This window comes from Podarcis liolepis (genome assembly GCF_965112155.1).
Source record: "Podarcis liolepis genome assembly, chromosome: 1".
Taxonomy (NCBI): domain Eukaryota; kingdom Metazoa; phylum Chordata; class Lepidosauria; order Squamata; family Lacertidae; genus Podarcis; species Podarcis liolepis.
Genome location: NC_139554.1, coordinates 39,686,110 through 39,713,813, shown reverse-complemented (window position 1 = coordinate 39,713,813; position 27,704 = coordinate 39,686,110). Strand labels below are relative to the sequence as shown.

The following is a 27,704-nucleotide window of genomic DNA, read 5'->3' as shown; positions in this document are numbered from 1 at the left end:
CGCATGTAGTCAAATGGGTGGCTATCGAGTTAATTATTCCATTGTTGGAAATAGTTACCATTAAATTCACTAGGGACCAAACATATCTCCACCATGTTATGCATTTTACCCTGAACCTACTGACCTGTTATTCTCAGTCCATGCTCCACATTCATGCTGACCCTGATATTTGCAGCACAGGTCAGAAAATGACCTAAGCAGCTTGCTTTTGGAATTTACATAATGAATGAAAAGAGAAAAGACAACTTACATTTTTTCTCTCCTAGAGCTCTAAAATTACAGTTAGTCTTGGGGGACAAAGAGACAGAGTATTTTAATGATAAATAAAGAAGACAGACTCCCAAATTAATATTTTATTGAATAAGAATTCTGCTTAGTTTTATTTATCACTTACACAGCCACCTAAATAAATGAATTGAAGTATCATTGTTTATTAGCATAGTGCAAACATTAACATATTTTACCTAATAAGTAACTTGCACCTTTCTTATATAAAACTTTATTTAAATAAACATTAACAGTGCAATGCATATTTACTCAGAAGTAAATTCAACTATGTCCAGTGAAGCTTACTCTCAGGTAAGAGTATATAGGATTGCAGCCTAAATATAATAAGGTTTCTTGGTGAAGTGATGCTTTCTAATGACCCCTGAGATACAAATTATCGTGTTAAAGAAAGTCAACAGACCACTGGATAATCTAGACAGAGGTCATTAAACAATGATGTAGCCAGCGTAATAATCCTCAGCTATGGTTTGTTTTCTGTAACCATGTTTATTGTTAAGGACAAAGACTAGCCAGAAACCAGGATGCAAAACCATGATTTGAAATAGGTTTCCTTAAACCATTCTTAAAACACTGTGAATTCACTTAATAAGTGCCTTCAGTGGAAGATCCCCACCACCACCACCACATTGCATGTGTGGGAATTGGCTCTGGGGGTCAGAACAGCATGTGTGGGAAGATTAGGGGGATCATTCCACAATGCTTGCACAGACAGAATGATTGGCAAAGTACAGTGTTGAATTCTACCGTTATACTGTATATGAACTGAACAAACACCAGCCCTTAAATTTCTCTGCTTCCAAGATGACGAGCAGGTCTTGGCAGTGTCCCCCTACACACCCACAAAGTTCAGTAATTAACCCATTATTCAATGTACATTCAGAAACTTATCCAGGGAACCCCAACAGATCTATGGAAGTAATCGCTGTATTTAATGTGAACAAAGAACATGCAAACTTCAATACTCAAAACTGGAGTATGGAAGCTGGTTTGTCAGTGGATTGGAATAAGCTAATTTTTCACATGTGGCTCAGTGGTCAACAATAGAAGAACAACTATTAAGGTTGGAACACATAAGTAAGAAATGAGGCTCTCAAATGACCTAGGGGGCTGGGAGTGACTTTTACCAGCTCCAGATGGTTCACAGACTATGGACCCTTTGGGACAACAATTACTTGGCCATTGTACTCCATGTTCTGATAACTTCCAGACTGGATTATTGCAGTGTGCGGTACATGAGCCTGCACTTGACGTATTCAGGAGCTTCAACTGGTTTAAAATACAGTGCTAGATTACTGGCAGGGGTTCCATTTAGATCTCAGTTAACCTCTATTTTAAAGAACCTGCACTGGTTGCCGCTTCAGTTCCAGAGCCAAAAATAGGTGCTCACATTGGTGTGTAAAGTCCTAAATGCTCAGGTGGCAAATACCTAACAAACCGCCACCTTCCCTACAGACTTCTGTGTGTGTTAAGATTGACAGAGGGAACCCTACTTGTTGTTCCATCTCCCTGAGAAGTGGTTCTCAGGGTGGTTTAACAATCAATCCTCCTCCACAGAGAATTCCAGGAATTTAAATTTTGTGAAAATAGGGGTCTCCTAACAACTCTCAGCACCCTTAATGAACTACAGGTAATTAAAACTAACAGTAAGAGATTAAAACACATGCTGTCAGCATTCTTACAAGAGCTTATCTTAGAGGCCTGTTTTGATATTTTAATATTTAATAATTGTGTTTTTAATATTCTATTGGGAGCCAGAGTGGCTGGGGAAACCCAGCCAGATGGGAAGGGTATTATTTAATAATAATAATAATTTGTAATAATATAGGTTATTTTTTATTTTATTTCCACAATATTTATCCACACTGCTTCATTGTGATGGAGTCCAGAAGTTGGTCACAAAAAACAACACATTATCAATAAAAGAAATTAAAAACAGGTATGTTTCTGTGGGATGAGGGTTATTGGTTTGCTTTGTTTCTGTTTTTATTGTGTATTTTATGTTTTCACTTTGTAAATTTATGCCGTCAACTGCCCTGTGATCTCCGGATGAAGGGCGGTATCTAAATATAATAAATAAATACAGCACCCAGAATTCTTTGGGAGCAGCCATTTCTGTTTAAAGTTGTATCATCATGCTTTAAATGTATGGTGTGGATGTTGTCTGAGAGTAGCTGTTTTATCCCATACTCATTATGGCTCTGTTGGGGGGAACAGCAGAAGTTAGCCCTAGCACATCACTCCTCACCTCAGTTGCACTGCCACTGCAAGCTGAACTGACAATATTTGATGCAAGAGTTTTGTAGGTTGATATGAGTCACAGGTCTAATGGGGGTGAGGGGATGGGTGGCTGTAATTATGCCTGCTATTAAAACAAACATAAAAATATAACTGCTAGCTTAAGTTAATGGATTTCATGATGTTAGGCTGGCAGTACCAATTTTTTTGTTTGTTTCAAGGATGCTCTGTTCATTTTAGAGTGGCTTTCCCCCCAATTTGTTTGTGATGCTTAGTGACAGGATTTTGATAAAATTTACTGAATTTTTTGTACATAACTTTCCAATTATGATTGGGAGGACATTTGGTTTTGAAAAACGGGCATACAAAATAATAAGAACAAAGAAAAACTGAGAATTTGGATAATAAGTAGTATTAAATTCACAGATCTCGGTGAGAATTATCCCTGCGATTGATACACAAAATGAGATTGGCTACAACAGTTACCAGAGTGACTTGGGTGTTTTTAATAACATCTCTCGTGACATGTTTAAAAACAAACATTCTCACAGTTCTGGGATTAAGTATAATCAACATTAAAAACCACATTTTATGCATAACATTTTAAAAACAAAAAAGTTACACTACATGATATTGTTCCCGTTTGATTCATGCATTATACATTATTTTACATAGTTTATGTAACAAGGACATTATAACACACAAGCCTATATAGTAACAATACCCTGCTGATTAACTCTGGCTGATCTACTCACTATGTAATTTCCCCCCCTAATCTGGGAGCAATGAAATATAGCAACTATAAGGAAGACATTAGAACCACTGTAGCTACTTTAATATGAGGCAACAGATTGTAAATGGAAGAGAGTATAGTACACTTTTGCTGGTTTTTGCATTGGTGAATATCTATTACATAATAGATTCATACGTGTACTATGTAGTCAGCTTGGGCCAAGTTCTAAAATGCTTTTGTTTATTAGGATACTATTAAATCATAAATATCAGACATCTATAATCATAGGTACAATCTCACTGTGCAGACTTTACACATGTCGGTCTATATAGTAAAATTTTAATTGCACATCTCTACGAGATATCAATATGCCCCAATTATGTGGCTGAGAGGTCTATGTCAATAGAGCTACAGATAACATATAACAAGTGTCAATTACAATTTATTAACTCCAGGTGCACATAATCATGTAACAGTTTTATGAAATGACATATTAAAGGTTTATGCCTCCTTTAAAAGTAGTATTTGACATCATTGTTTCTAAAACAGGCACAGTCCCAAGTTGTAAATCCTTTATATCTGGATGCCATTTTTATTTAATAACAGAATAGCTAAAATTATAAATGTTTCTTACAATGTAGGCACACTTAACGTGGTAAATATATGTGTCTCCAGTACTATTCATTAGACTAAGGAAAGCACGAAACTTTGGGTGGAATTCAGCGTAGTGGTAAGGAGATCGTTGCATCAACACAAGCATTTCTGTTTACTCAAAACAACAACCTTCCCTTTCCTCCTCCACCCAGTTTTGGGGGTTCTTAACAGCAGATCTGGGAAAGGCATGGGGGGGGGCACACAGGAGGAGGGAATCCTCATTGTGGTGGCAGGGGTCTTTGTGCTAGCTTTCACTAACAGAACCTGATAGTTAAATCTGCCCCTTAGCATGCAAAATAAAGAATACTGCCACAGATCAAGGTTAAAATCCAGCAGCAAATTATGTGTACTTAAGCCTCATGGAAGTAAGTGGGACTTCCATATGCTTAGCGGTGCACTGAATTGTGGTCTAGAGGTATTCTCATGAAGTTGGCTAAGTGCCACTTATCCTGGAAAGCTTACTGGTAGACCTAAAACGGTAAGTCTTCTAACACAAGGATGCATGTTCTTTAAGAAATCACAGACAACGAAATTATGATCTGTAACATATTTTGGATCACAAATTAGCAAGTACTCCTGTTAATGGTCTTAATTCATACCTTTGATAGTAAGCCTCGGTTGCCTCCGGAGTGTGATGTTTGGCATGTGTTCTTTTGATTAATTTCTTTAAAAGAAAAACAACAGAGCTTTATGATATGTCAAAAAGAAAGCCAGCACCAAACATGAATGCCCAAGAAAGCCCTGAAATCCTAGATTAATGCCTGGAAATTATTTTTCATTTATTCATTGAATGAAACATCTTTTGACTGTACTGCAATACAGCATATATGTAAAAGGCAGTAAGGTCATAGTAATTGAATCTAAATAAGTTTGCTGAGGGTTGCAGAGGGCAGAGAAAAACTTGTTCTCTCTTTCAACCTTTATATTAATTTCCCTTCAAATCAATTCCACCCAAGTCCTCTGCACTCTGGTTTTACAATTCAATTGGCATTTTTAACCAGGAAGAACATTGCTTAAAAACAACTTATTTGAAAACTACAAAAAGTAATTCCATTGAGACTTGCCACTTGACTGACACCTGTCATCTCATGATAAATGACTCCATTTTCTGCCTCTCTTGCCTTCTGCCACTCCGGCAATGGTCATTTATCATCATCTCTGTCAGCCATGGAAAGCGGCACTGACAGTGCAAGTCAGCAAACATTTAGCACATGGAACCACGCAACACAGGGAAATTATTATTGTCAGAATAATAATGGTTTAGCATAATTTATTACAGGTCCACCAAATAAGCAAAGGCTAGATGTTATTAGACAGATGGATGGGTAGGCTTGGCAGCCATCCACTGAGACTCAGGCGGTGCTTGAAGTGGAAAGGGGAACATCCTCCAAACCAATCAGAAAGCTGGCAGTTCAATTACAAAGAAATAAAGGGACATTCATCATTCAATTAGGCACCTGTCAACCCTCACAAAGGAGAAAACTTCTAACCTGGTACTCCTGGGAGAAGATGCTCAGCAGAGTGGACTGCGATTGACTGGAACAAATAAAAGAAGGACAAAGTTAATTACTGGAGTGCACTGCAAAGAAACAAAAGAGAAAGGAGCTTCAAAGGTAGGCCTGCTGCCCTGTAATCTAACAGAACATGAAAACAAGTGTGGAAAAGTTGTTCCAGATGAACACCTCAGACAAAGGCTTCCTACTGCTAGGTCAAGGAGAGAGTGAGAAAAAGAGTTTATGAGGAAGGGGCAAGGGGGGCAAAATGTAGCATGAGTTTCAAAGGAAATGGGCATCTTGCTTTGGTGATTCCTATCCACCTTTAGAACCCACAAAGTGGGGTATCCGTAGCATGTACTGAAGACAGGAAGGAAAACAAAGAAAATCCCCATTAGCAAGAGAGGGAGTTAAAATTCCATTAATGGTTGGAAACGTACTGATTGTTCATTGGCAACATATTGAAATTCATTTTGTTAGCAGAAAGGAAACCTCTTCAGTAGCTGTCTCATATTCAGGGAAGAAACTTAGCTCTCTGTCAGAAGAAGCATATGGGACCACTGTAACATTCCTACTAAAACTGATGTGCTTTGAAAATAGAAACTTTCACAGCAGGAAGCTGAGATTCCCTGGAGTCGGTCATTTCCAAAGGCTGCCATAAGCTTCATTCATTTAAAGCTCCACTCAATGTCAAACACCTGGCAATGAAGCAACCTGGAAAACATTCTCCCCAAGAGAGAATTTTTCTCTCTGAATAGCTAACATTTAAAAACGGGACAAGATTTCCCCCCTTCTCTCAAAAAAGGCAATCAATACCACACGGCTACTGTTTTCAATTGTTCTTTATGGATATATCTACCTCATCACATCTTGAACACAATTAATTACTTCTGATATATTTTACATCCAGATGCAACTTAAACAAATTACAGTTTCAATAAATTGACCCTGTAGTACAGAATGCACAATGAATAATTAACATTTTTTTCCTTTTACAAATGCGGTTTCTGAGTCTTATTACAATCAGCTCTAATATTCAGAAACTGCACACAGACGGCAGTCTTACATTATAGTACAAAAAATGTTGAATTTAATTTGGCTTTCACGTTCCAATGTGCTGAATGGAGAGATAATATCCCAAATGCATTTTGAACAGTGATATAACATTCTTGAATATTATCCTTATTCTATTAGTAATTAAAAACAGAACATATTTGGAGATTTTAACAAAAGTCGAGCTGGAAATAAACCTAGATACACAAATGGATTTAGCCCTGCTCAGCCTGCCCATTTAGAGTAGCAGGCGGATTCACTCTGTAGCAATTGGGAGAATCTTTCCTTCTCTGCCAGGTGGTTCCGTTCTGCAACACCAAATTGCTCTACTGAACTTTTGCATCAAAACCATGCCACACAGTCCTAAACAAGCTCTTTGGTGACTCCTTGGCAATCACTCATCATACTGCTCTTCATAAGGCCTCAACTCACAGTTCTATTCCTGCTTTTCTTTGTAGTAGATTGCACATGGTTTTGCACCTCAAATTTGTAGACTGCATCTTATTCAGTCCAACAGAGACTCCATTTTCTGAGGGTCTTGCGAAAGAACAATGTTAAACAACAATTGATGACCTCCTTCTACCGGTACACTCATATTGTATCACAGTGTGGTACGTTGGCCTGACAGCCATGCACAGAAAGTCTTTACAGAGGGTGGTAAACACATTACATGATATCATGGGCTGTCCCCTGAGCCCACTAGATGACATCGCAAGGGATCGTTGCCTTAGGAGAGCGAGAAAAATTCTCAGGGACGATTCATACCCCAGCCAGCACCTCTTTAATCTTCTACCCTTGGGCAGGAGATAGAGAAGTATAATCAGTTGTACCAACAGGCTAAAAAACAGTTTCTACCCTTGGCTGTTAGGCTGCTGAACAGAAAATAATATAGTGCAACTGACTTTTGGGGTTGGTGTGTTGTGCGACAAGCACACAAAGTGCAATGAGATTGAGTGTTTTTGGGGGGGAGGGAGGCTCAGTTAATTTCATTGTACACAGGTTGTAAAGGTAAAGGGACCCCTGATGATTAGATCCAGTCGTGGCCGACTCTGGGGTTGCGACGCACATCTCGCTTTATTACATTGACAATAAAGGTATTATTATTATTATTATTATTATTATTATTATTTTATTATTAACTGTGTTCAAGCATTATTGCTCAAATGAACAAAAAAGAATCCTTTTTCTTCTTATGGAGTAAGAGAAATATTCCATATTTTAAGTATTTCTTAAAATGTACTGCATAGCATTCACTGATTGATTTGGCTGCCTTTCAATACTGCGTACAGTTCTGTTGCCCCACCTCAAAAAGGATATTGTGGAGTTGGAGAAGATTCAGAAAATGGTAACCATCATGACCAAGGGGTTGGAGAAACAACCATATGAGGAAAAGGTTACAGCTCCGAGGGCTTTTCAGTTTAGCATAATAAAAAGTGTCTAAATTATGTATGGTGTGGGGACAGTGGGCTGTGGTCCTTCCCAATAGGGCCCATTCCATCATCAAGAAAACCTGCAACTGACCAGCTATGCTCCATAGGCGGCGAAGTCTGTCTGTGAGTTCCCCAGCACTCCAGTTACGTTTAACCTGCTGTGTCCATTCTTATAATTTGTTTGCTGGGGTTTTGGCATGTGTGTTTGCCAAACTCAAGGATTATTGTAATCTACGCCATTCCTGGGCCTCTTGGGTTCATGTTACCGGAGAATAAGATTCAGGGTTATAAAGAACTACAAGGGCTCTGATCTCTGGAGAGGCAGGGAGATGTGGGCTGGTTTACCCTTCGTTAATCTTAGAGGGATCTGGCGGGAAACACTGGGAGTGTTGTCTCAGAAACCCCCCTTTTTAGTATTTCCTTGAGCTGAGTGGGGAAGTGGTAGCAGCAATTATCAGGTAGTTAAAACACAACTGGCCTATGCTACAATGCGGCTGTGCAATATAGGGTGTACACAGACTCTCTTAGCCTCTCCCTTCCATCAAAGTTTTGATGTTTGGTCATGATTTTTCACATCTTCCTGTCATTAAATCATTTAATAAAAATAGTTAACAGTGTTAACATTTTAAACTTCAATAACTAATTATGATCTATACAGGAAAATAGAAAATTTTTTCTTTGAGCATAAATATATTTACAGTTATTCACAGAGTCTGCTTAATTCTTTAACTGTTATTTAGGTTGCAATCATATGCCCACTGAAGTACTGGCTTCTGAGTAGACCTGTATAGGATTGCTCTGTTAATTAGCTTGTCAGCCAGACTGAACTAATGCTAGCAGGCAACATTTGTTTCTTCCTTTAAAGGAAGAAATGAATTGGTAAAAAAAAAAAAATGCAGTACAGAATTAAGAGAAGCATTTATTCATATAAACATTATGAAACCATTACATTTTTTCAAAATTGCTCAATGATATGAAAAAACCCATAAAATGCCTGCTAGTAGTTTGCTCTGGCTTCACCCTGAATGAGCTTGTCCCTTTAAAGAAACTGTTAGCAGATTTTTCCAGAGGTTCCTGCAGAGTGAAACCTTCAGAGCCTTTGTACAGCCCAAGTGAAGCAACTGCAAACTGGTTCCTTCTAGAGGCTGGGGGGAAACAGCTGGTGCAGGCAAGCTGTATAAACTCTTAGGCAATTTAGTCAGCGGCGGTAGTGAAATAAGAATCCCCCACAGAAGGAAAGAACTAGACGGCCCTACCAAAAGAAAAGCATGCAGTAACAAACTGTAAAGTGTTTGGTGCTAATTATAGAGTAGAATCAATTAGACACGTTGAAGCTGATTTTATAGTGCCGTTTCAGCTGATGAAAGCAGACCCAAACTGCTCTCCCTGCATTTACTGTTTAAACTTCTATAACCTCTATGCACCTCTTTATTAAAAGATACAGTGGTGCCCCGCAAGACGAATGCCTCGCAAGACGGAAAACCCGCTAGACGAAAGGGTTTTCCGTTTTTGAGCTGCTTTGCAAGACGATTTTCCCTATGGGCTTGCTTTGCAAGATGAAAACGTCTTGCGAGTGTTCCGATTTCCCCCCGCTTCCCCCCTTTTTCTAAGCCGCTAATCCGCTAATAGCCTTTTAGCCGCTAATCCGCTAAGCCTTTAATAGCCGCTAAACCGCTAATAGCGCTAACCCGCTAATAGGGTTGCTAGACAAAGAGACTCGCGGAACGGATTAATTTCGTCTTGCGAGGCACCACTGTATGTTTGTTCAGCCTAGTACTAGACTATCAGGGCTTCTCTGGCAGCACTTTAGATGCTGTGGTGACACTCTTTGCCCCTTGCAATTTCCTTTTCACCCTGCTCCATCGTGCAAGAGGCCCTAACCCAATCCTGTTGAGCTCTGCATGGGTTCAGGAGAATTTATATAGCAACACCACTTGCTAATGATGAACCCAAACTGAAAGAAAGGCTTAATGCCCAACACCGTCTTAATGCAACACAGCATTAGTTGGACACTGTAGGTTTAAGAAAGTTTAGCTTTAAAGGCCCTAAGTTGTCATTTAGAAAGAAAGTTACATGAGGATGGGGGAAAATAAGCATATTTATTCAGAGGCATTCAGTAGGTTTAAGAGCAGATACAGTGGTACCTCGGGTTACAGACGCTTCAGGTTACAGACTCCGCTAACCCAGAAATAGTACCTCGGGTTAAGAACATATATGTATGTATGTATGTATGTATGTATGTATGTTTGTATATGTATATATGTGTTAAATAATCTGGATGTAAGTGTGGGAGAACTAGTCTCACGAGCCAACATGTTTAGGTCTAATTAATGCATGAAGGGGTTAACACCACAGATTAAGCTGTCCTGCCAGGCTTAGTGAGGTCACTTCCCCCTCATCTTCGGAGGAAATAGGTAATAAGGCCAATTGTCCAGTCTACCTGAGAAGCTGAGTGTGTGAAGAGGCTAAGCTGGATGCTCCAGCTTAGCCATATGGCTTTCACAAGCCACTTCTGAGTTGCTATACCAAACGTTAAGAACTTCCACTTCTGTAACTGAGCTAAATTTTACTGCCTGTGCATCTTTTTCTGAAGCCCAAGAATTTGACAATTGTAAAGTCTGTAAGTAAAGCATTTTAAATTTTCCAAATGTGTGGTTTTTTTTCTATGTAAGAGAGAAACTTTGAAAGGAGCTTGGAAGGGATTATTTTAAAGGTTCCTACCTGGAAGGCCTTTTCCATCTGGCCTGGGAGAGCAGGCCTTGGACTCATTCCAGCTACAAAAAGCTGGAACAAACTCTTGGGTTGGGGATCTATCTAGGGGCTCCTGTTGAAGGTTCTTTTATTAGTTTTATTGCCCCAACTGTCTGACATGCCTTACACTTGTTTTTAAAATGGCTCTTAATCTGTGGGCTTTTAAATTTTGGTTTTCTTTTGTTTTTGTTTAAAGTAAAAGGGAATAGAATGTGCCTGGGGAGGAGTGGGGAAAAGCACGGGGGGGTGGGAATCACAGTGGCTCAGGGTAGGAGAAGGTAAGGTGTGGGAGGTGGGGCAGGCCGGGTAAGGGGTAAATGACACAGGCAGTTGGTTATTGTGCTACATGCCAGACCCTCTTCTAACATGGGGAATTAGGTTTGTGCCAGCCCTTGATCTGCAGCTGCTGGTGCTGAATGCCAGGTTGGCATGGAATAAGACCTCACTCATCTACGATTTGATTATGGATGTGGAGGCCGATCTGGTCTGTATCACGGAGACATGGCCATTGGCATAATCACCCCTGAGCGCCCTCTCCTGCTTCGTGAAAGTGAAAGTCCTTATGCAGGGCTTCTCATGATTGGGCACATTAGGTAAATCCTGCCCAATTACCTATTTGGGAAATGGTAATTCTGTATTACAGCAACCCCAAAGCCCAAGTCCTGCAAACAGTCCAAATCAAAGGGATCTCATAACATCAAAATTACTGAGAGATTGTGAGCAACTATCAGGGCCACACTCCCTCTGTAGAAGATAATCTATTATGACAATTAAAGAAAGACCAACTATACTATGAATGAAGCTTGAGATACTTCTAAAAAAAACCTCAAGGAGTGCCTGGATATAAATAGTCAGGATATTTTCCTTTGCATAGTCAACATGGAAGCCAAGCTGTATATGAAGTTTCTTGATTGTACAATACTACTACAAACACTGTAAGATAAAAAACCTGTAATGATGTATTTAGAATACTTTCTTGTGTAAGTTAAAAGAATGAAATCCAAGGCAAGAAAACAAAAGTTGTAATGCATCCTCTCTCTAGTTTGTGTTCAATAAAAACTAGAAAAATGTATGTGACAACCTGATGCTTATCTCATGTAGTACAAGGACAGCTTTATGATAAAACTCAGGCGGGGGGACTACTTGAGAAGAGTCATCATTCCTATGACCTTGACACTCAAGTTGGTCTAACAACTTATATACAATTTAGTGACGTGTGAGAACAGATGATGGTGCAATGCATAGGAATGGCAACATTTAAAATTCATAGTAGCACAAGGCCATTACTTTTCCCACTGGGCCACTTGAACTTTAATACTGTCTGACCTGGTTGGCCAATACTTTCTAACAGTAGACAGAGGAAAATTGCCAGCAGAAGATAAGGCTCAAATGATTTTTCATTTAAAAACATTAACAAGATACTGTAAAATTGAGGGATCTGTTCTTCCTGAAGAAACTTCATTCTCCCATCGTCCATGTCTTTTCTTATGATTGAGTGCATTTTAAATCTGAAGCTTTTAAAAATTACATTTAAATATGAATAATAAATACAATGCTATGGATCCACAAGAAGGCTGTGCTAATGACTTGAAGCAGTTATTTGTCTGAAAATATATGAAAGCATTTACACTTTTTTTTTTTATGTTCTCAACCACTTTGGAAGATTTTATGGCATTCCATATGAGAATTCTATTCATTCATGTGAAAGTGAATATTTGGACACTATACTAAATATGTAGTTTTTAGAGAGAAGAAAGAACCAGACTTATTTGTCCCTTCATTGTACACTTCCCAGGAAGGTCTTTAGAGGCCTTTCTGGTCATGGATACATAACCCTGTACAACTGAGTCTGCACCTGATTTATTTGTATTCCAAGGTATAAAAATTCATAAGCAACTTTCACTCATTTTGTTTTAATTTTGGCATAATCTTGTGTAAATTTGTCACAATGGTGAATGTATCATTATTGGGCTCTCTTGTTTGTTTGTTTGTTTAGTTTCCTCCTCATCACATGGAATCAAATATTTGGGGGATTTGAAAGTCTGTGTACTATTAATATATGTGAGCTTGAGAATAAAAACAATGTGGACTTCACAAAGCTTTAAGTAGGAGCGAACATGTAAGAAAGGTGTTTTCATGTGCAATTAATATGCAACAACTGAAACCCGAACGAAACATCCAGCCACTATAGCAATGTAACTGTTAACTAAAATATAAGGGTTCTAACTGCAGTGATTAAAAAAAAAAGTCCCCTCTTTCTGCTGAGAGGCGTGAACTTTGAGTTAAGGGGGATTGCTTAGAAAGAGGAAGAGTAATGTGGCACATCAACATTATTAATCATTATTTGATTTCTTACCTGCCCCTTTACCAGTGTGGCTGTTCCAGATACAACTTTACTGATACTGTATCACTGGGAGGAGAGTGCTTCTAAAAATGGGCAGGGCTTATTCAATAGTTGGAGGTTTATCTGCTTCTCAATGGATGATACATGGCACCACCACATAATGTAACCAGTAAATAACATCTGCCATGCGTAGCCATATCAACAATACATTCAGTCATATCATAATTTCAAACAGCTAGTCAACTAAATCATGCGATAAAAAGCTGCTCTTAGCTATCAATAATAATAGGATTGGCATCATTGTTACAAAAGGCTTCAGGGGCTGTTTGTTGTGTATCAGTTATGGCAGTGGTTTTCAACCAGTGTGACATGGCACCCTAGGGTGCCTTGAATGATGGTCAGGGGTGCCATGGGCAACACTGGCTTCTGTCCTTTTCCTTCTCTTCCACCTCTGATGCCCTCTTGTGTCTCTGTCTCCCAAAGCCTTGCATGACTTGTTTCTTGCAGCAGCCCTGTCTACAAGCTCCCCAGGCGAATGGTGGGCTCTGGGGCTGGCTGGGTGGGGGTGCTGGTTGCCAGAAGCTGAGACAGCCTCTGAATAAGCAATCAAGCACGCGAAGGAGCCCAGCCTGCCAGCCCTTTCTGTTGGGAATGGACAGACAAGTGGGAGACCGGGCAGGCAGGCGCTACGCTGGCCTTTCTTGTGCTTGCTGTGTGCAAGGCCTGCCTGGGAGCTGAGCACCCAGTACTGAAGGGGAGCCTTTCCATCATGCAGGCCTGGCAGCACCCACTGATTCCTCCCCAGGTAAGGTGCTGGCCTCACGTTCACCTTTGGCCGGTCTGTTGGGCCACTAAGGCTGGGAGCATCCTCTTCTCCCAGGTCCCTGTGGGCAGTGTGAGGAGATTCCTCTCTTTGGGGTGAGGAAGGGCAGCTCAGAGACCTGGGGTAGCAGCAGTGGCTGTCCAGAGAACTCCCAAGGAGAGGGGAGAGGAGGCTGAGGGAAAACTCCACAAGGGAGGGTGTTTGAAAAAGGTGGAGAGGCTGCCAGCTCTGCAAGCAAGGGGTGACATAATTGGGCTCCTGAGCCCCACGGGGTGCCGCAGAAAGAACGTAGTTGGTCCAGGGACCTTTGGACTCAAAAAGGTTGAAAACCACTGAGTTATGGCATTTCTCTGGCGCTTTCCTAAATGTAACATGGCCATGTGGTATTTCCCCCCATATTGTTTAACATAATAGGAAAGTACATCCTTGTAATAATATATGTGAAATTCTTATACCAGTATCAGATGCTTTAATTTGAGTTTGGTTCATTTTCCTGTAACACCCCAACTTTTTAAAAAGCTGGGGGGAGGGAATCTCCCACACATGGTGATACCACTTGGTTATAGGTAATATAATCAAATTTAGAAAGTGGTAAATTAAGTGTGTTATTTACAAGCAATTAATTACAAAAAAACAGGCAGGTAGCTTTCATTATGTTGATTACTGTTAATGACATTGGCCTCATGCAGCTACTGTCTTTAGCATTTACATAAACCACGTGTTAAGTGCATGTGGTACTTGACAGCTGTATTCAGGTCATAAATCACACAAAGACCCAAAGTTTTTAATGGTATAATTATACACAGTTTATTCTATAACACTTAGCATTTTACTAGTTACCTGTGGAAAATGACAGGTTTTGCTGCATAGCCTCAACAAAACTCAAAACAAGTATTTCATTTGCTATATACAGTCTTGTATTTAACAACTTGGCTGGCAGTCATACATAAATGGCCAGGAATTACATGCAGGTGAGTGAGTGAGTGAGTGAGTGAGTGAGTGAACTGGTGACTAAGGTGTAGATTGCCTCATCTCTCCTCTGCCAGCCTATTTGGTTTCCATACTAGCAGCTCAGGAAGGAAAGACTCTTATTCCCCAGTCAGTATGTAAATATATTGGGCTAAGTGGGGTGGGGGCATAGATCACCCTCTCTTTCTTATTCCAGACTATTGGGTATAATTGATTAAGGAATTTCTATGTCACCCTTCACCAAAAATCGTCACAGGTTTGTTTACAACAAAATAAGACACACAATACACAAGAACAATAACTGCAGCTTAACTTAGAAATGGCTTCACCTACCAGTTTCTAAAAACTTGACAAAGTGAATTTTTGCCTGGTGTAAAGTGAATATAAAGTGGTGTCAAAACACACTTTGGTGAGGTCACAATTTACTAGCCTTGTGTCATTACCCCTGCATTCAGCAGTGATCTGGATGAAGTCAGAGATAGGTCTGGGTCATGGCACAGAGCCATAGCTGTCAACGTTTCCCCCTTTTTAAGGGACATTCCCTTATTCCGAATAGGATTCCTTGCAAGAAAAGGGAAAAGTTGACAGCTATGCACAGAGCTGATTGTGGAAGGCAGGGAGACCACTGCACCTGAGGCAGTTGAAGAAGAACTCACAGAGGAACCTCCCAGACCACCAGGGCCTACAGAGCCAGAGCCTGGATCGTCACAAGCACCCTCCCCTGACCAGATGCCTTCCACCACATACTACCAGTCCAGCAGCACTAGGAGTGCAACAGCAGGGAGGCTATGGCCTGCCTTCAGGTTGGAAAGAGGCATAAAAGGCCTTTGTCTGCTCCCAACCTTTGTTGGAGCAAGCTGCTCACTTGGAGCTGTCCGTGGTCTAGCAACCTTCGACCAGCCCTGTCACCATCCTTGCTGCTTTCTCCAGGAGCCTGTCAGGTGATAATCCAGCAAGAATGGGAAAAGCTAGCTTTGCAAAAATTGCCTCGCCTAGACAAATGCTAAAGGTATAAAAGCCATACCCGCTCTAAAAATTCAGGAAGCCTTGTATTTCTTGTACAGCACACCCAGTCCTTGCTATAACTATAGTTGGGGGGAAACTTTTGCTCAAGTTTAATTGGATATGAGATGTTGACAGAATGCAGGGAACTAGTCTGACATATCTATGATCAATAAATGAATGGACATGAGCCTAAATCTTTTCAACATAGCAGTTTTTGTTGAGACGTGGCTATCTATGAAAATCCCAGTATGACTGGGTATCATGGCTAAGATCACCACGGATAAGATCACTGCTACAGTACATAGTCGAGCTGGGAATGCACATGCTATTGATTATTTTATTAAATTTATTCCTTATTAGAATAATGAATTCAAACAGGGGAAAAAGATAGAGCACCAACGTTAAAATGTAATTTGAAATGGACCCATTGGCAGTTTTAATTTTATTTTTAAGTTTCCCCCACCTCACATTTATATGAATATACCTGTTGGTTTTCTCTTCCATAAGTTGATTTAAATTTGTAATTTCTTAAAGTGCGTCACTTGTGGGTTGGTCTATGAATGAAAATTGTAACTTCAGAAAAAGAATTTATGTTTTAAATGAAACTTATGGCTATGTCATGTTAATGTTAGATCATAACTAGCTAAAGAAAGTGGGAGTAGGGACAACAGTAAACCATCAATGGAAAATAAGGATAGTACTGTCCACGAACTTTTTTTTAATTTAAAGTCATGGTCTGCAAGATTTTTCTCAGACTTTTAACATGAGCAGTCAAACATTTTGCACAAGCATAATATCCTAGTAGAGGGACAGGGGCCACATATACTTTGTTGATAATAAATTTACCACCAAGAAACACTCCATTTCTCTCACTCTCAAGTTGAGAGTTTGTCAACATTGTGACATGGTGACTTTTTATTAGGAGTAAATGCCACTGTTGTGAGTCTGCATAACTATCAACATTTTGGGGTGCAATAAGCCATTTTAAATTTTGTGAGCACACCTTATTCCACTAAATAACTATGAATAAATGTATAATCTGTTACCTGGAGAGAGGGAGAGAAAAAAAGCAGGAGGTCTCTCTAGCCACCTAATCACCATATCAATGACACATGCCACAACAGAGAGGCACTAGTTTATTTGATTGATCATGGTAGATAAACTCCAAATAACAGAGAAATTAACAAATGCTTGACATTTGCTCAACATCCATTATTCTGACACTGCTTTCAGAATTTCAAAGCCTGGGAGTATGCTTAATCAACATTCATATTCCCAAGTGAGCTACAGGCACCATATTGCGCCCCGCCTTAGTACTGATGAAAACTGCATATTGGCCATTTCCAAAGTGTTCTGGGACTCCACACGGGGCCCCTTCTCTCTTGTTCCTGTTCTGCAGTTTTTCTTTTAAACACTTCCAAGACAAAAGCATCTGCCAGTTTTTCTCTCTGGGGATGTATGCAAAATGAATTTAACAGTTTTAAGGCCAGAGAAACCCTCACATCTAAATTCATTCATAGGACAGAAAAGGGCCTAAGAGGCCTCTCCAGGGACAAAACCCTGCTGAAATTTTCCCCGACAACAGTGGGAGCTTTATAAAATCTAAGTCCAGACAATTTCCAATTCAAATGCCCAGCATAGCATGACCTTTGTCAGATCTAAGAGCCCTGGATGCACCCACTTTTTCTTCTTCTAACTAGCACAGACATTAGACAGGGCACTACAGCTAAGCAAGAGGCTCAATATTTGCATGCTCTTCCATTGTGAAAATTTAACAGTGACAGCACTGTGTCGAATTCTTTTCCCTTTAGAACTTTAACTCCATAGGAGGGGCATAGCTGACAGATGACTCTCCAACATATGTGTTATGTACACTGCACAGCTGAGGAACCTTGAATCAATGTCATAGCATCTCAGAGATGACCTACACCTTTCTGCCCATTGTGTGTGTGTGTGTGTTTTGGGGGGCACAATAGAAATCACCCCACCTAAAAAAAGACAACAAAATATTAACAATTTATAGTCATTAGCCTGCATACACAGCAGTTCCACATAAATTGTATAAATGTTCTACACAAAGTAATTTATCAGATATGACACATTGCACATCATATTGTATTATTTAATATGCTTACTAAAATTTCATGGATCAAACGATACTCTTGAAAGAACACAAAAGGCACTGAAAAATATTTCTTCATCATCCATGATTTATTTTGATTACCTTTTACAGCTACATGATAAAGTGGAACTTGAAAAATTACAAGGTTACGGTTTACACAGCTTTGCTTCATATACTAAACATAACAAATGACTCCATGTCTGGTAGTATTTTACCTGCACTTAGTATTCAGCAATACACAAGAAAACCTCTTAGTTTGGCACTAAATATTTAAATAGTGTGTAACAACAAATATCCTGACTCTTTAAAGACGAGTGAGAGTTTCAGTCTGATTCTATGCATTTATAAACAAGTCCCAGTCAATTCAATAGGATTTACTTCCTAGTAAATTACATATCATAGAATTGTATGGTTGGAAGGGACCTCAAGAGTCATCTAGTCCATGCTATGATGGCTACAGATTAAAGCTACAGACTAGCTCTCCAGTTCACCAATTTTCTTGCAATGTTACATCCAATTAGGCTTAAAAGATTACTTAATTGTCTGCACCATTTTTAAGCTAGATAGAAAGACTATGTACAAACAGCATATCACTTCAGTACTTGCCTGCTCCCTGCTGTTGTTTCTCATTTACCCATTATTAAACAAAATGGCTTAGATCCAGAGAAGTGCCAGTGGAAGGAGGCTGCCAAAAGTTAAATTGCCTGTCCTCTCCTCTTTCCACCATCCCCTGACCCCTGCAAAGTCTCCTGAGGGTTGAGGACCACTTTTGAATGGTGTGGATTGGACTGTGGAGCCTGGCACTGAGGGGGGAAATATATAGTCCTCATTCAGTATTGTTATATGCTACTGTGCAGTACATCTTTTATGTACCAGGAAAGGTCCTAGAACAGATAATTAAACTTGATTTCAGTAAGGTGTTTGACAAAGTCCTCCATAATGTTCTTTCAGAGAAGCTGGGAAAATGTGAACTGGATGAAATTTGTAGCTTGGTTTACTGACCAAACCCAAAAAGTGCTCACTTGTGGTTCCTCATCAGCCTGGAAAAAAAGTGGCAAGTAGGATCCTGTCCAGTGTACTGTGCTGTTTGGATGTCCTTCCTCTGTCTAGGTGCACAAAGTTGGGCACTCCAGCCACAGTTCACCACTGAGAAAGCTGAAAGGCGGTATGTACTATACAGAGACCCTATCTTTTTCAACAGTTCCCTCGTATTAGGAGTGTTCTCACGCACCGGACATACTGAAACATCATACAGGTGTGGCACGGGGGGGGGGGGGATTGCCCATGTGACCAATGAAAGAATACCTTTCGATAATGCTATTCGAGTTTTTGAAAGTAAGAGCACCAAGGAAGTTTTGTATACTGGTGCTTTTTTAAAAAAATATTGAATTTATATACTGTTCTTCATCCGAAGATCTCAGGGTGGTCTGCATAAGAAGAGTTAACAGCTTAACTGTAAAGTACCATTTAGTCCAGATATATATTGAATCTCAATACTGCATTAAGACAGCTAGTGAGCCAAATATCCTCTAGATACCTAGCTCATGTAGCACCCTCTAGATGCTGTTGGTTTCCAACTACCGTATTTTTCGCCCCATAGGGCGCACCTGCCCATAGGACACACCTAGGTTGTTTTTTTTGGGGGGGGGAATAAAAAAAAATTCCCCCCAACCCCCAGAACAGGCAGCTCTCTGCAAGCCTTGGGAGACCGGCGCGACTTCCCGCCGAGCTCCCATGCCTTGCGGATATCTGCCTGAAGCCCAAACCAGGTCGGGGAACAGTAGGATGGTGGCGCTCCGCCTCCCCGCTGTCCCCCGAGCTTGTGGGGCTGGTGGCAGGGAGAAGTACAGTCTCTAGGTGGGGGTAGGAGAGAGCACTGTCTGAAACCCTGGAGAATCACTGTCAGCAAGTGTAGACAAGTGTTTAGCCAGATGGACCAATTGTCTGACTCTGTATAAGGCAGCTTCCCATGTTCCTAAGAAGAGCCTTGTTAAATCACACCAAAGAGCTTGTGTTCTCTAGGACTACTATTTTATATTTTATTATTCATGTTGATCATGGCATTCTCACAGGTGACATATAATAGTGGTGGTCTCCCTTATTATTTGTTTTCTAGAGGTAAACTGCTACTGAATACAGATATTTCATTTTAAGCTATTATAATAGATATGATGGATGTAGAAAAGGGATGAGAAACATGTGGCCCTCCAGATACTGATGGACTAGAACACCTATTATCCCTGACCACTGCCCATGCTGGCTGGGGCTATTTCCACTGTTCCCGAGCCCTGGAAGCAGGAAGCTCCCAGCCCATGGGTAGGTAAACTAAGGTCCAGGGGCCAGATCTGGCCCAATCGCCTTCTAAATCTGGCCCACAGACGGTCCGGGAATCAGCGTGTTTTTACATGAGTCCTTTTAATTAAAATGCATTTCTGGGTTATTTGTGGGGCATAGGAATTCATTCATTTTTTCTCTCCAAAATATAGTCCGGCCTCCCACAAGGTCTGAGGGACAGTAGACTGGCCCCCTGCTGGAAAAGTTTAATGACGCCTTGTGGCGATCCCACATAGGGCCCCCGGACGTTTGACGGTCTATTGACCCTGTGCCGCCACTGCGATTGCTTTTTCCGCTGCCACCACCCCGTATCTCACGAGGACACATGGAGTCCAGTCAGTTGTTAACATAAACAAATAATCAAGTTTATTTTTAAATGCAGGAACAAGCTTATGGTTTCAGTTAATTTTCTCTTGTCAGTTTCTTATTCTTAGTTCCTAACAACTCCAAACTGATTATTCCACCTATCTATCGGACTCCACCTAACAATTCCTCTCACTCTCTCACAATACAACTCTACCAACCCACACCTAAACAGCGCCTTTTCCTTCTTCAACTCCCAAACCTCAACCCTCAACTCCCAAACCTCAATAGACTTTCAAAACCTCCCACTCTAACTTTTATTCCCCCCTTGCATTCTCACTGGCCAATCACCTCACACCTATTTTAACCCTTTCCTTATGACCCATCCTAGAAGGCAAACGCCACACCCCTGTCCCAGCCTGTCCCTTTTAGAACTCCATCTTGAGCCCAGCTGAAGCCACATCACAGTAGGGGTCCTGATCCCCCACTCCATAGCAATGATGAAGCAACACATTTGGCTCTTTTACTCTCCCTCCCAAAGTGAAAGAGCTACTGACTCTTTAAAGCTAGAAAGCTTTCAGAGAGAGCAAAATGCTAAATTTCAATTGTTTTCGACCTAGTTTTATTGTACATCACCTCGAGACGATTATGTAGAAGGCAATCAATAATAATGATGGTGGTGATGATGATTATCATTACAAATTAATTCATTTAAACCAGCTTAGCTGTTTCCAAAATATAATAAGCAATGAAACAGACATATTTATTTGGTAGACATATTTATATGGCAGATAGATACAAATTTAAAAATTATATTATCATTTCAAATAAAAGGTCATAATAAGAACAGGTTTTCCATAAAAAGGTAATTTTGTGTCTAGACAATAACAAAGTTCCTGGGCTATGCAAGCCCCCATTAAAGATTCAGCTTCAGTTTATTGGGCCACATACAGTGCCTTTAAGCACTAATCTACTAACTCATCCACCTCTCCTGATTTAGATGGAACAGAGAGATGGAAATGGGTGTCACCCACATATTGGTGGCACATCACTCAAACTATCCATATGGCTCCCGAAGCTCACAGTGGCTTCAGATAGATGTTACATAGAATGGGGGATAAGATGGAAACTTGTGAGACACCACAGGATAGCTCCTATAGCACCAGACAGTGGTCCCCATAATTACTTTATGGAAACAGTCCTGCAAATAGGAGCTCTGCTCTGCTCAAATGAAGCATTAAACACTCCCCTGTCCCACCCAGTTAATCCCCTACAGCTAGCTTTAAGAAGGCCAAGGTAGGTAGGTGGTTTAACTTAAGTATGTTAATTTCAGTAATTATAAAACTCAGAATAAAACTTAGGTGACCCTAATCCTTACATTCCTGGAAGCCTGTGCAAGTTAAACAGATAGACAAGGTCAGATACAATCTAATCTTTTTACTGGTTGAGAGGGGAAAATAATAATACAGTGGTACCTCGTGTTATGAACTTAATTCGTTCCGGATGTCCGTTCTTAACCCAAAACTGTTCTTAACCTGAGGTGTGCTTTCGCTAATGGGGCCTCCCGTTGCCACCAACGTGAGATTTCTGTTCTCATCCTGGGGCAAAGTTCGTAACCCGAGGTATTACTTCTGGGTTAGCGGAGTTTGTAACCCAAAGCGATTGTAACATGAGGTACCATTGTAGATCAATGGTAACCACCACCCATAGTCAAAAGCCATCTAGGAGATGAGTACACTATTCCTAGTTAACATTTGTTGACCACGACATCTGAATAAAATTGCCATTAACTATGGTTCACCCCTAGTTAGCAGGAACCATAGAATCAAAGATTCATACCTCAATGTAAAGAATAGATAGTTGTAAGCAGGAGGGAATGCAAAACAAAATGTAAATCTAGGAAAGGAGGATAGAAGAAGCAGGCGAGTCCATGGGATGCTCCCAGCTACCAAACTATAGTCACAGTAGTAAGTAGGCAAATATTTGTTTCTCTTGTATCTGCAGAAACTATTGTCCACTGCAGAGACAATATTTTAACATATATTTATAATAGCTTTTCCATTCCATAACTTTAATATTTTAAATAAAGATTATCAATTAACAATAAACATAGAGCTTCAAGTCTCAATATGGCTACAAAGAAAAAAATAACAGATTAAACCCAGATTAGACATGATTAGACTATCTGAAATTTAATGAGACTTTAGTAATGACAAACCAAAGCCCCACCGATTTCAATATTTCTACTCCAAGTACATTATATTTTTTTGAATCTAGTCTAACCATGATAACATCTGGATTCAACCCATTGAATTTCCCAGTTTTGATTCAGTTTTGATTTTATTATCTAGTGGAATGCCGTTCAAGTGGTAACAAGAAAAATAAACTTAAAACCAAACTTCTAATGGTTTTCTAATTTAACATTGCTATTGTTTTCTTGCTTTAAAAGTAGCCAGTTCATTCACTAAATACATCCTTAAAAAACAAACAATTACGAAAAAGAAAATCAATGCCAAAATAGAAGAGCATATATAACTTTCATTTTATTTAGTGATGTAATAAGCTTGGGGACGTATATCAGGACCAAGAGAGTCATGGTCATTAATTTAGGCAATAAATCATAGGCCTTGCCAACAATGACAGCAAACAGATGCTAACAAGGAAATGTATTATTTAATATTGCCATGTATTATAAAAATGTAAGCATGTTTAAGACATGTCTTAATTTTTTTATAATAATATGCATTTAATACATTACTGTTTTGACACGTGCAAGAATCAAATTTATAAGGTTCATTCTGCAAATGCATCCTGTTTTATAAGTATGGAGGGTATTCCAAGTTTCTTTTTCTTAAAAGAAGCAAGAGGAAAAGCCTTTAAAATTATAACTTGTATGTCTGATTTATCACTTGCATTTTGTAATAAATATTGTTAGGGGCAACATAAACTTTGAAAAGTAATGCTTTCCGAGAACAAGGAGAACTCAATATTCTCAATATCCAATTCAGGCTGCAATATTTAAACAGTTCAAATATCAACGTTCCTGCCAGACTAAGAATCTTCCTACGTTGAAAAAGGTTATTACAGAGAAGGTTTGTAGTTAATTAACTTGCTTATATTTAACCCAAGCAACCAGTTTGTTTCCATATTTATTTTTGCTTTTCCATGCATGCAATGGTAATCTCACTGATTTCAACAGAACTTACTTTTTTTAAAAAAATAATTTTTATTAACTGACCAATCAAATCAAATCACATCACATAAATTCCGAATTACGAAGCCGAATTTTAAATTTTGTTGAGGGGACCCATATTTCAAGATCCGAAGGGGGATTCTGATCATCTTCTTGCTACTGCGTTAATGTCCGAATCAGTCCAAACAAAGTTCATAATTCTATCCAGTCTTATCTTGCTGTTTCCGCATCTCATCTTGTTCATATATTTTCTCTTTTTTCTTTATGATCTCTTCTGATAATCTCCTTAAGACGATAAACACCAATAATCCTGTGTGAATTTTCCGTTCATCCAATCCTCAAATCGAGATGGTTTCCATATATCATCGCATTCATAAATAACATCGCTCTTTCCATCATTAATCACAAAACTGTCGTTCTTAAGTCCCTCTGAGAAGTTTCACCCACAATATAAAAACAGCTCTATTTCTCCTCCCAGACTTAAGTCCTCCGACAGAACTTCCCAATATGGCGATGGTATTTTTAACTGCGTCATTCCAAAGCCCTTATACATTCCACGCTCTTCTTAAAGCATGCTTTGGTTAGAAAGTTTATCTCCACACAGACATAAATCCACAGCTTAAGTCCTTCAAACGACATTTCTGACTTGTGGAGGGGGGGGATTCTTGTTTAATCACAGAGGAAAGAAAGGAAAGTTTTTTCCCCCTCCCCCATCCAGTCCGTTTGCCATACCGAGTCTTGGTGTGTCTTCATCTGGTTAATTCTTGTTCTTCTGACTCGTCTCGTTTATCAGAGATCTCTTCTGTTAGCAGTCTTTACTCCCCCTCCTTCCTTGAAATATGTGCATTCGCTTCATCCTAATCGTTTCTTTTGAAGTTCTTGCAGCTAGAGGCGCAGATCAGAGGCAGCGTCCAGGAGCGCCGATATCCACAGAAGGGCATTCTGCCTAGTGCCCCCATCCCCTCAAATTCGGGGTTGGTATAGGGCACAGCAGGCAAGGGCAGCCCCCCCCAATCCTGGGGGGTGGGTAGGGAGGCTATTACTCCCATCACAGCCTCCAAATTACCTCGTGTGGGTCGGAGAGATGTTATTGTCAGCCATCTTCTGAAGCGCCCCTAGTGGCCCCTGATTTCAACAGAACTTACGCATATAAGTTAATATGCTTAAGCTTACCACCTAAATTCTCTTGCTGATATTCTTTGGGGGAAATTGGATAAATATAAAACCTGTCCAAACTTACTCACCTTCCCAAATATGAAAACAGGCAAGATTGGGTTTCTTAGTTTGACAAACTGTACTAGTTTTGTACATGAGATGACTAACTGCAGAATGGCATCAAGATTTGCCTTTTCTGTATTCATCTTTGAAATCTCCTTGCAGGTTATCTCTATACAAAATGATCTAGCAGGCAGAGCATATTGTATTATGGAGCACACATTATTATTTTTAGTTACTGCTGTTTAACAAGGTAACACGCTAATCCAATGAACAGTGTTTTTGTTTATACATGGTTTTATTTAACTTTACCTTTCAATCAACTCTTGTATGTCCCAGCTGTCTTTCTTGGAAGTGCTACAGTCAATGCTTTAGAACACTTGAGGAAGCACTGATCAGAGTATGGAAACGAAATTTTCTTCATTAAATCTACTGAAGCAGATATTAAAAATGCATTTAATATACTGGGGATGGTTGGTGGGCATCAGAGAGTGTGACAGGCCAGTTACTGATGAGCTGCCGTCAGACAGCCTTCTCAGCAGGAATCTGTGTCTAAGGCTGCTGAAGGACAGCAATATCTTCCCTTGTGTGTAAGCTCTATTCATCTCCCAAGTATTTACTAAATCACAGGCCTCTGCACACAAACCCAGCGTTTCAGCGCATGCTAACAAATGATGGATGGTCCAGTCAATTCGTTATGTCCTGAAAGCGTGATTTCCTGCCATTCCAAATCATCAAACCTCTAGAGCTTTCAGAGCTGATCAGTCCTAGAGAATATATTTTGCAGGCTCTATTAAAGGAGTAGAGGTTGTTACCATTAAAGTCTCTAACTTTTTCCTGCTGGCTGGAAAGAATGAATGAAAGGGGGGAAAATAGCCTTGGCATTCTAGGTAAAGAAGCCAGTGTTCCATTTAACACCAACAGTTGTTAAAATAGGAATGAGGGAGAACTATATACATTAAAAGTAGATTCAGTTATGAAGAAATTGTATATATTCTTTTGTTATGCTAAACATTTAGATAATATTTGATCAACAAAACATGAAATCCTTACTGTGAAGGATTGTGAAGTCACCTACAGGCTTATTTTTATTTTTTTTAATGATATAATGAGTATTGCTTTCTTAACAAATATTTATGAAGACATCTGTATTGTAATTATAAATATGAGCAAAATAGATGTCTTAAACTATACAGTGGTACTTCGGGTTACATACGCTTCAGGTTACAGACTCCGCTCACCCAGAAATAGTACCTCGGGTTAAGAACTTTGCTTCAGGATGAGAACAGAAATCGCGCTGCAGCGGTAGCGAGCGGCCCCATTAGCTAAAGTGGTGCTTCAGGTTAAGAACGGACCTCTGGAACGAATTAAGTACGTAACCAGAGGTACCACTGTATTGCATTGCTTGTAACATCTGCAATAAATAATGCTCTTCTGGTAGATCAGTATGTACTACATAAGTGCAAGTGTCTACACGCTCTAAACTGGTAGGTTTACATACAAACACACACCTGTGTGTCTACTCCACTAATTTTTAATTTTAAGCAAATGAAAGGAGCACACACACATTGACTTATACAATACTTTGCCACCATTTTCTATCGTAAATAGATTTGTCTGCTACTTTGCTATCAATTTATGTAGATGTACATTTGGTACAGCAGCAGACGAGCCCATTCCAGATAAACAAAGCAACAGCATCCAGGAACCTAACATTTCTATTTCTTTGCTAACTTACTAGGTAGGTCCCAGCCAGATCTACTAAAACCCTCCCTATTTTGCCCTGCCATTCACCTCAACCTTGACCCAAAGATTAAACTCACTTTTATTGCACACAAAGGTCATCTGTATTAGGTCAACATTCAAAGTCCCTTGTCAACTAAGGTTGATATATTCCAACCTTTCCTACTCTAATGCATCAAATTTTTCATGGTGAGGTCATATGCAGCAGACAGTATATTCAGCAATTTATTGTGCCATTGTAATTTAGCACAGAGTATGATTGTCCAAAAAGCTGTCACATGAATAAAATTTTTGCCACAATATGCTGAATCCCATAACCCTGCAAAGCTAACAAATCTGGTCCTGCATGCAGACTCCATAAAGAGCTGTCCCTGAACTGTAATGCAAAAATTACAACTGTTATATTGAAGACTGCAGGTATGGTAGAGTACGTATAATAGTATTTAAAAAAATATGGCAGCCAAATACCCATAATCACATACGGACAGTGTTAAATCCCAACCTCCTAGTGTTCTTGGCCTTTTAAATCAGAAGGCATCTATCTCGGTTATGACACCAAGGTTGCTTAAGGTTGAATTATTTGTAATAATAATTAGTAGAATGGGTTATGTCTATCCAAAACAATATATGTGCAGGGGAAATGCTATGCACAAAGGAAAGTAAATAAATCATATTTGTTTATAGATTTATATACCACCAACTCATAAAATATAAAATGATGGTGTATAAGAGGATATACAATACGGCATAAAAACTATAAAAACAGTACAAAATTATTAAAATTACTGGCAAATAAAAAAATCAAAAAACAGGTCAACATAAAAAGGTCTTCAAAGGGATGCCTGAAAAAGAAATGCACTATGGCAACAGGCCCGTGACCCTTACCCAGGGTGAGAGTCTAAAAGAAGGAAAGTTGTTCACCCTGAGTGAGACAGGGGAAGGAGTGTTACAGTGGTATTGCAATCTTCCACCTGACAGTGTGGGATACACCTACTACTGGGCCTTAGTCTATTTTC

At 39.7% G+C, this 27,704-nt stretch overlaps 1 protein-coding gene and 2 long non-coding RNA genes across 7 annotated transcripts in view; all 3 read right to left on the bottom strand.

The window, feature by feature from the left end:
• The window catches only part of LOC310710619, a 433,355-nt gene that overhangs the window by 117,208 nt on the left and 288,443 nt on the right, over window positions 1–27,704 (bottom strand). The window lies entirely within an intron of this gene.
• CDIN1 (CDAN1 interacting nuclease 1) overlaps window positions 1–27,704 on the bottom strand; it is a 118,008-nt gene that overhangs the window by 81,115 nt on the left and 9,189 nt on the right. For 3 of the 5 annotated variants that reach the window (XR_014527694.1, XM_083509915.1, XM_083509917.1), the window contains exons 2-3: window positions 5,401–5,446; window positions 4,510–4,574 (exon numbers count right to left, since the gene is read on the bottom strand). The exons of 1 other annotated variant lie outside the window; for it this stretch is intronic. Coding sequence is in view for 1 of the 4 variants with exons in the window: in XM_083509915.1 (XP_083366041.1) it covers window positions 4,510–4,574; window positions 5,401–5,446 (111 nt within the window). In the remaining 3 variants the exon portion in view is untranslated. Of the gene's footprint in view, window positions 1–4,509; window positions 4,575–5,400; window positions 5,447–25,257; window positions 25,337–27,704 lie in introns of all 5 variants that reach the window. One more of the 5 variants, XM_083509916.1, reaches the window with a different exon arrangement.
• LOC310704991 lies at window positions 10,811–19,482 on the bottom strand. Its single transcript, XR_014525143.1, has 2 exons — window positions 15,008–19,482; window positions 10,811–14,970 (listed from the first exon to the last, which is right to left on the bottom strand). It is a non-coding gene; the product is annotated as an uncharacterized lncRNA (long non-coding RNA).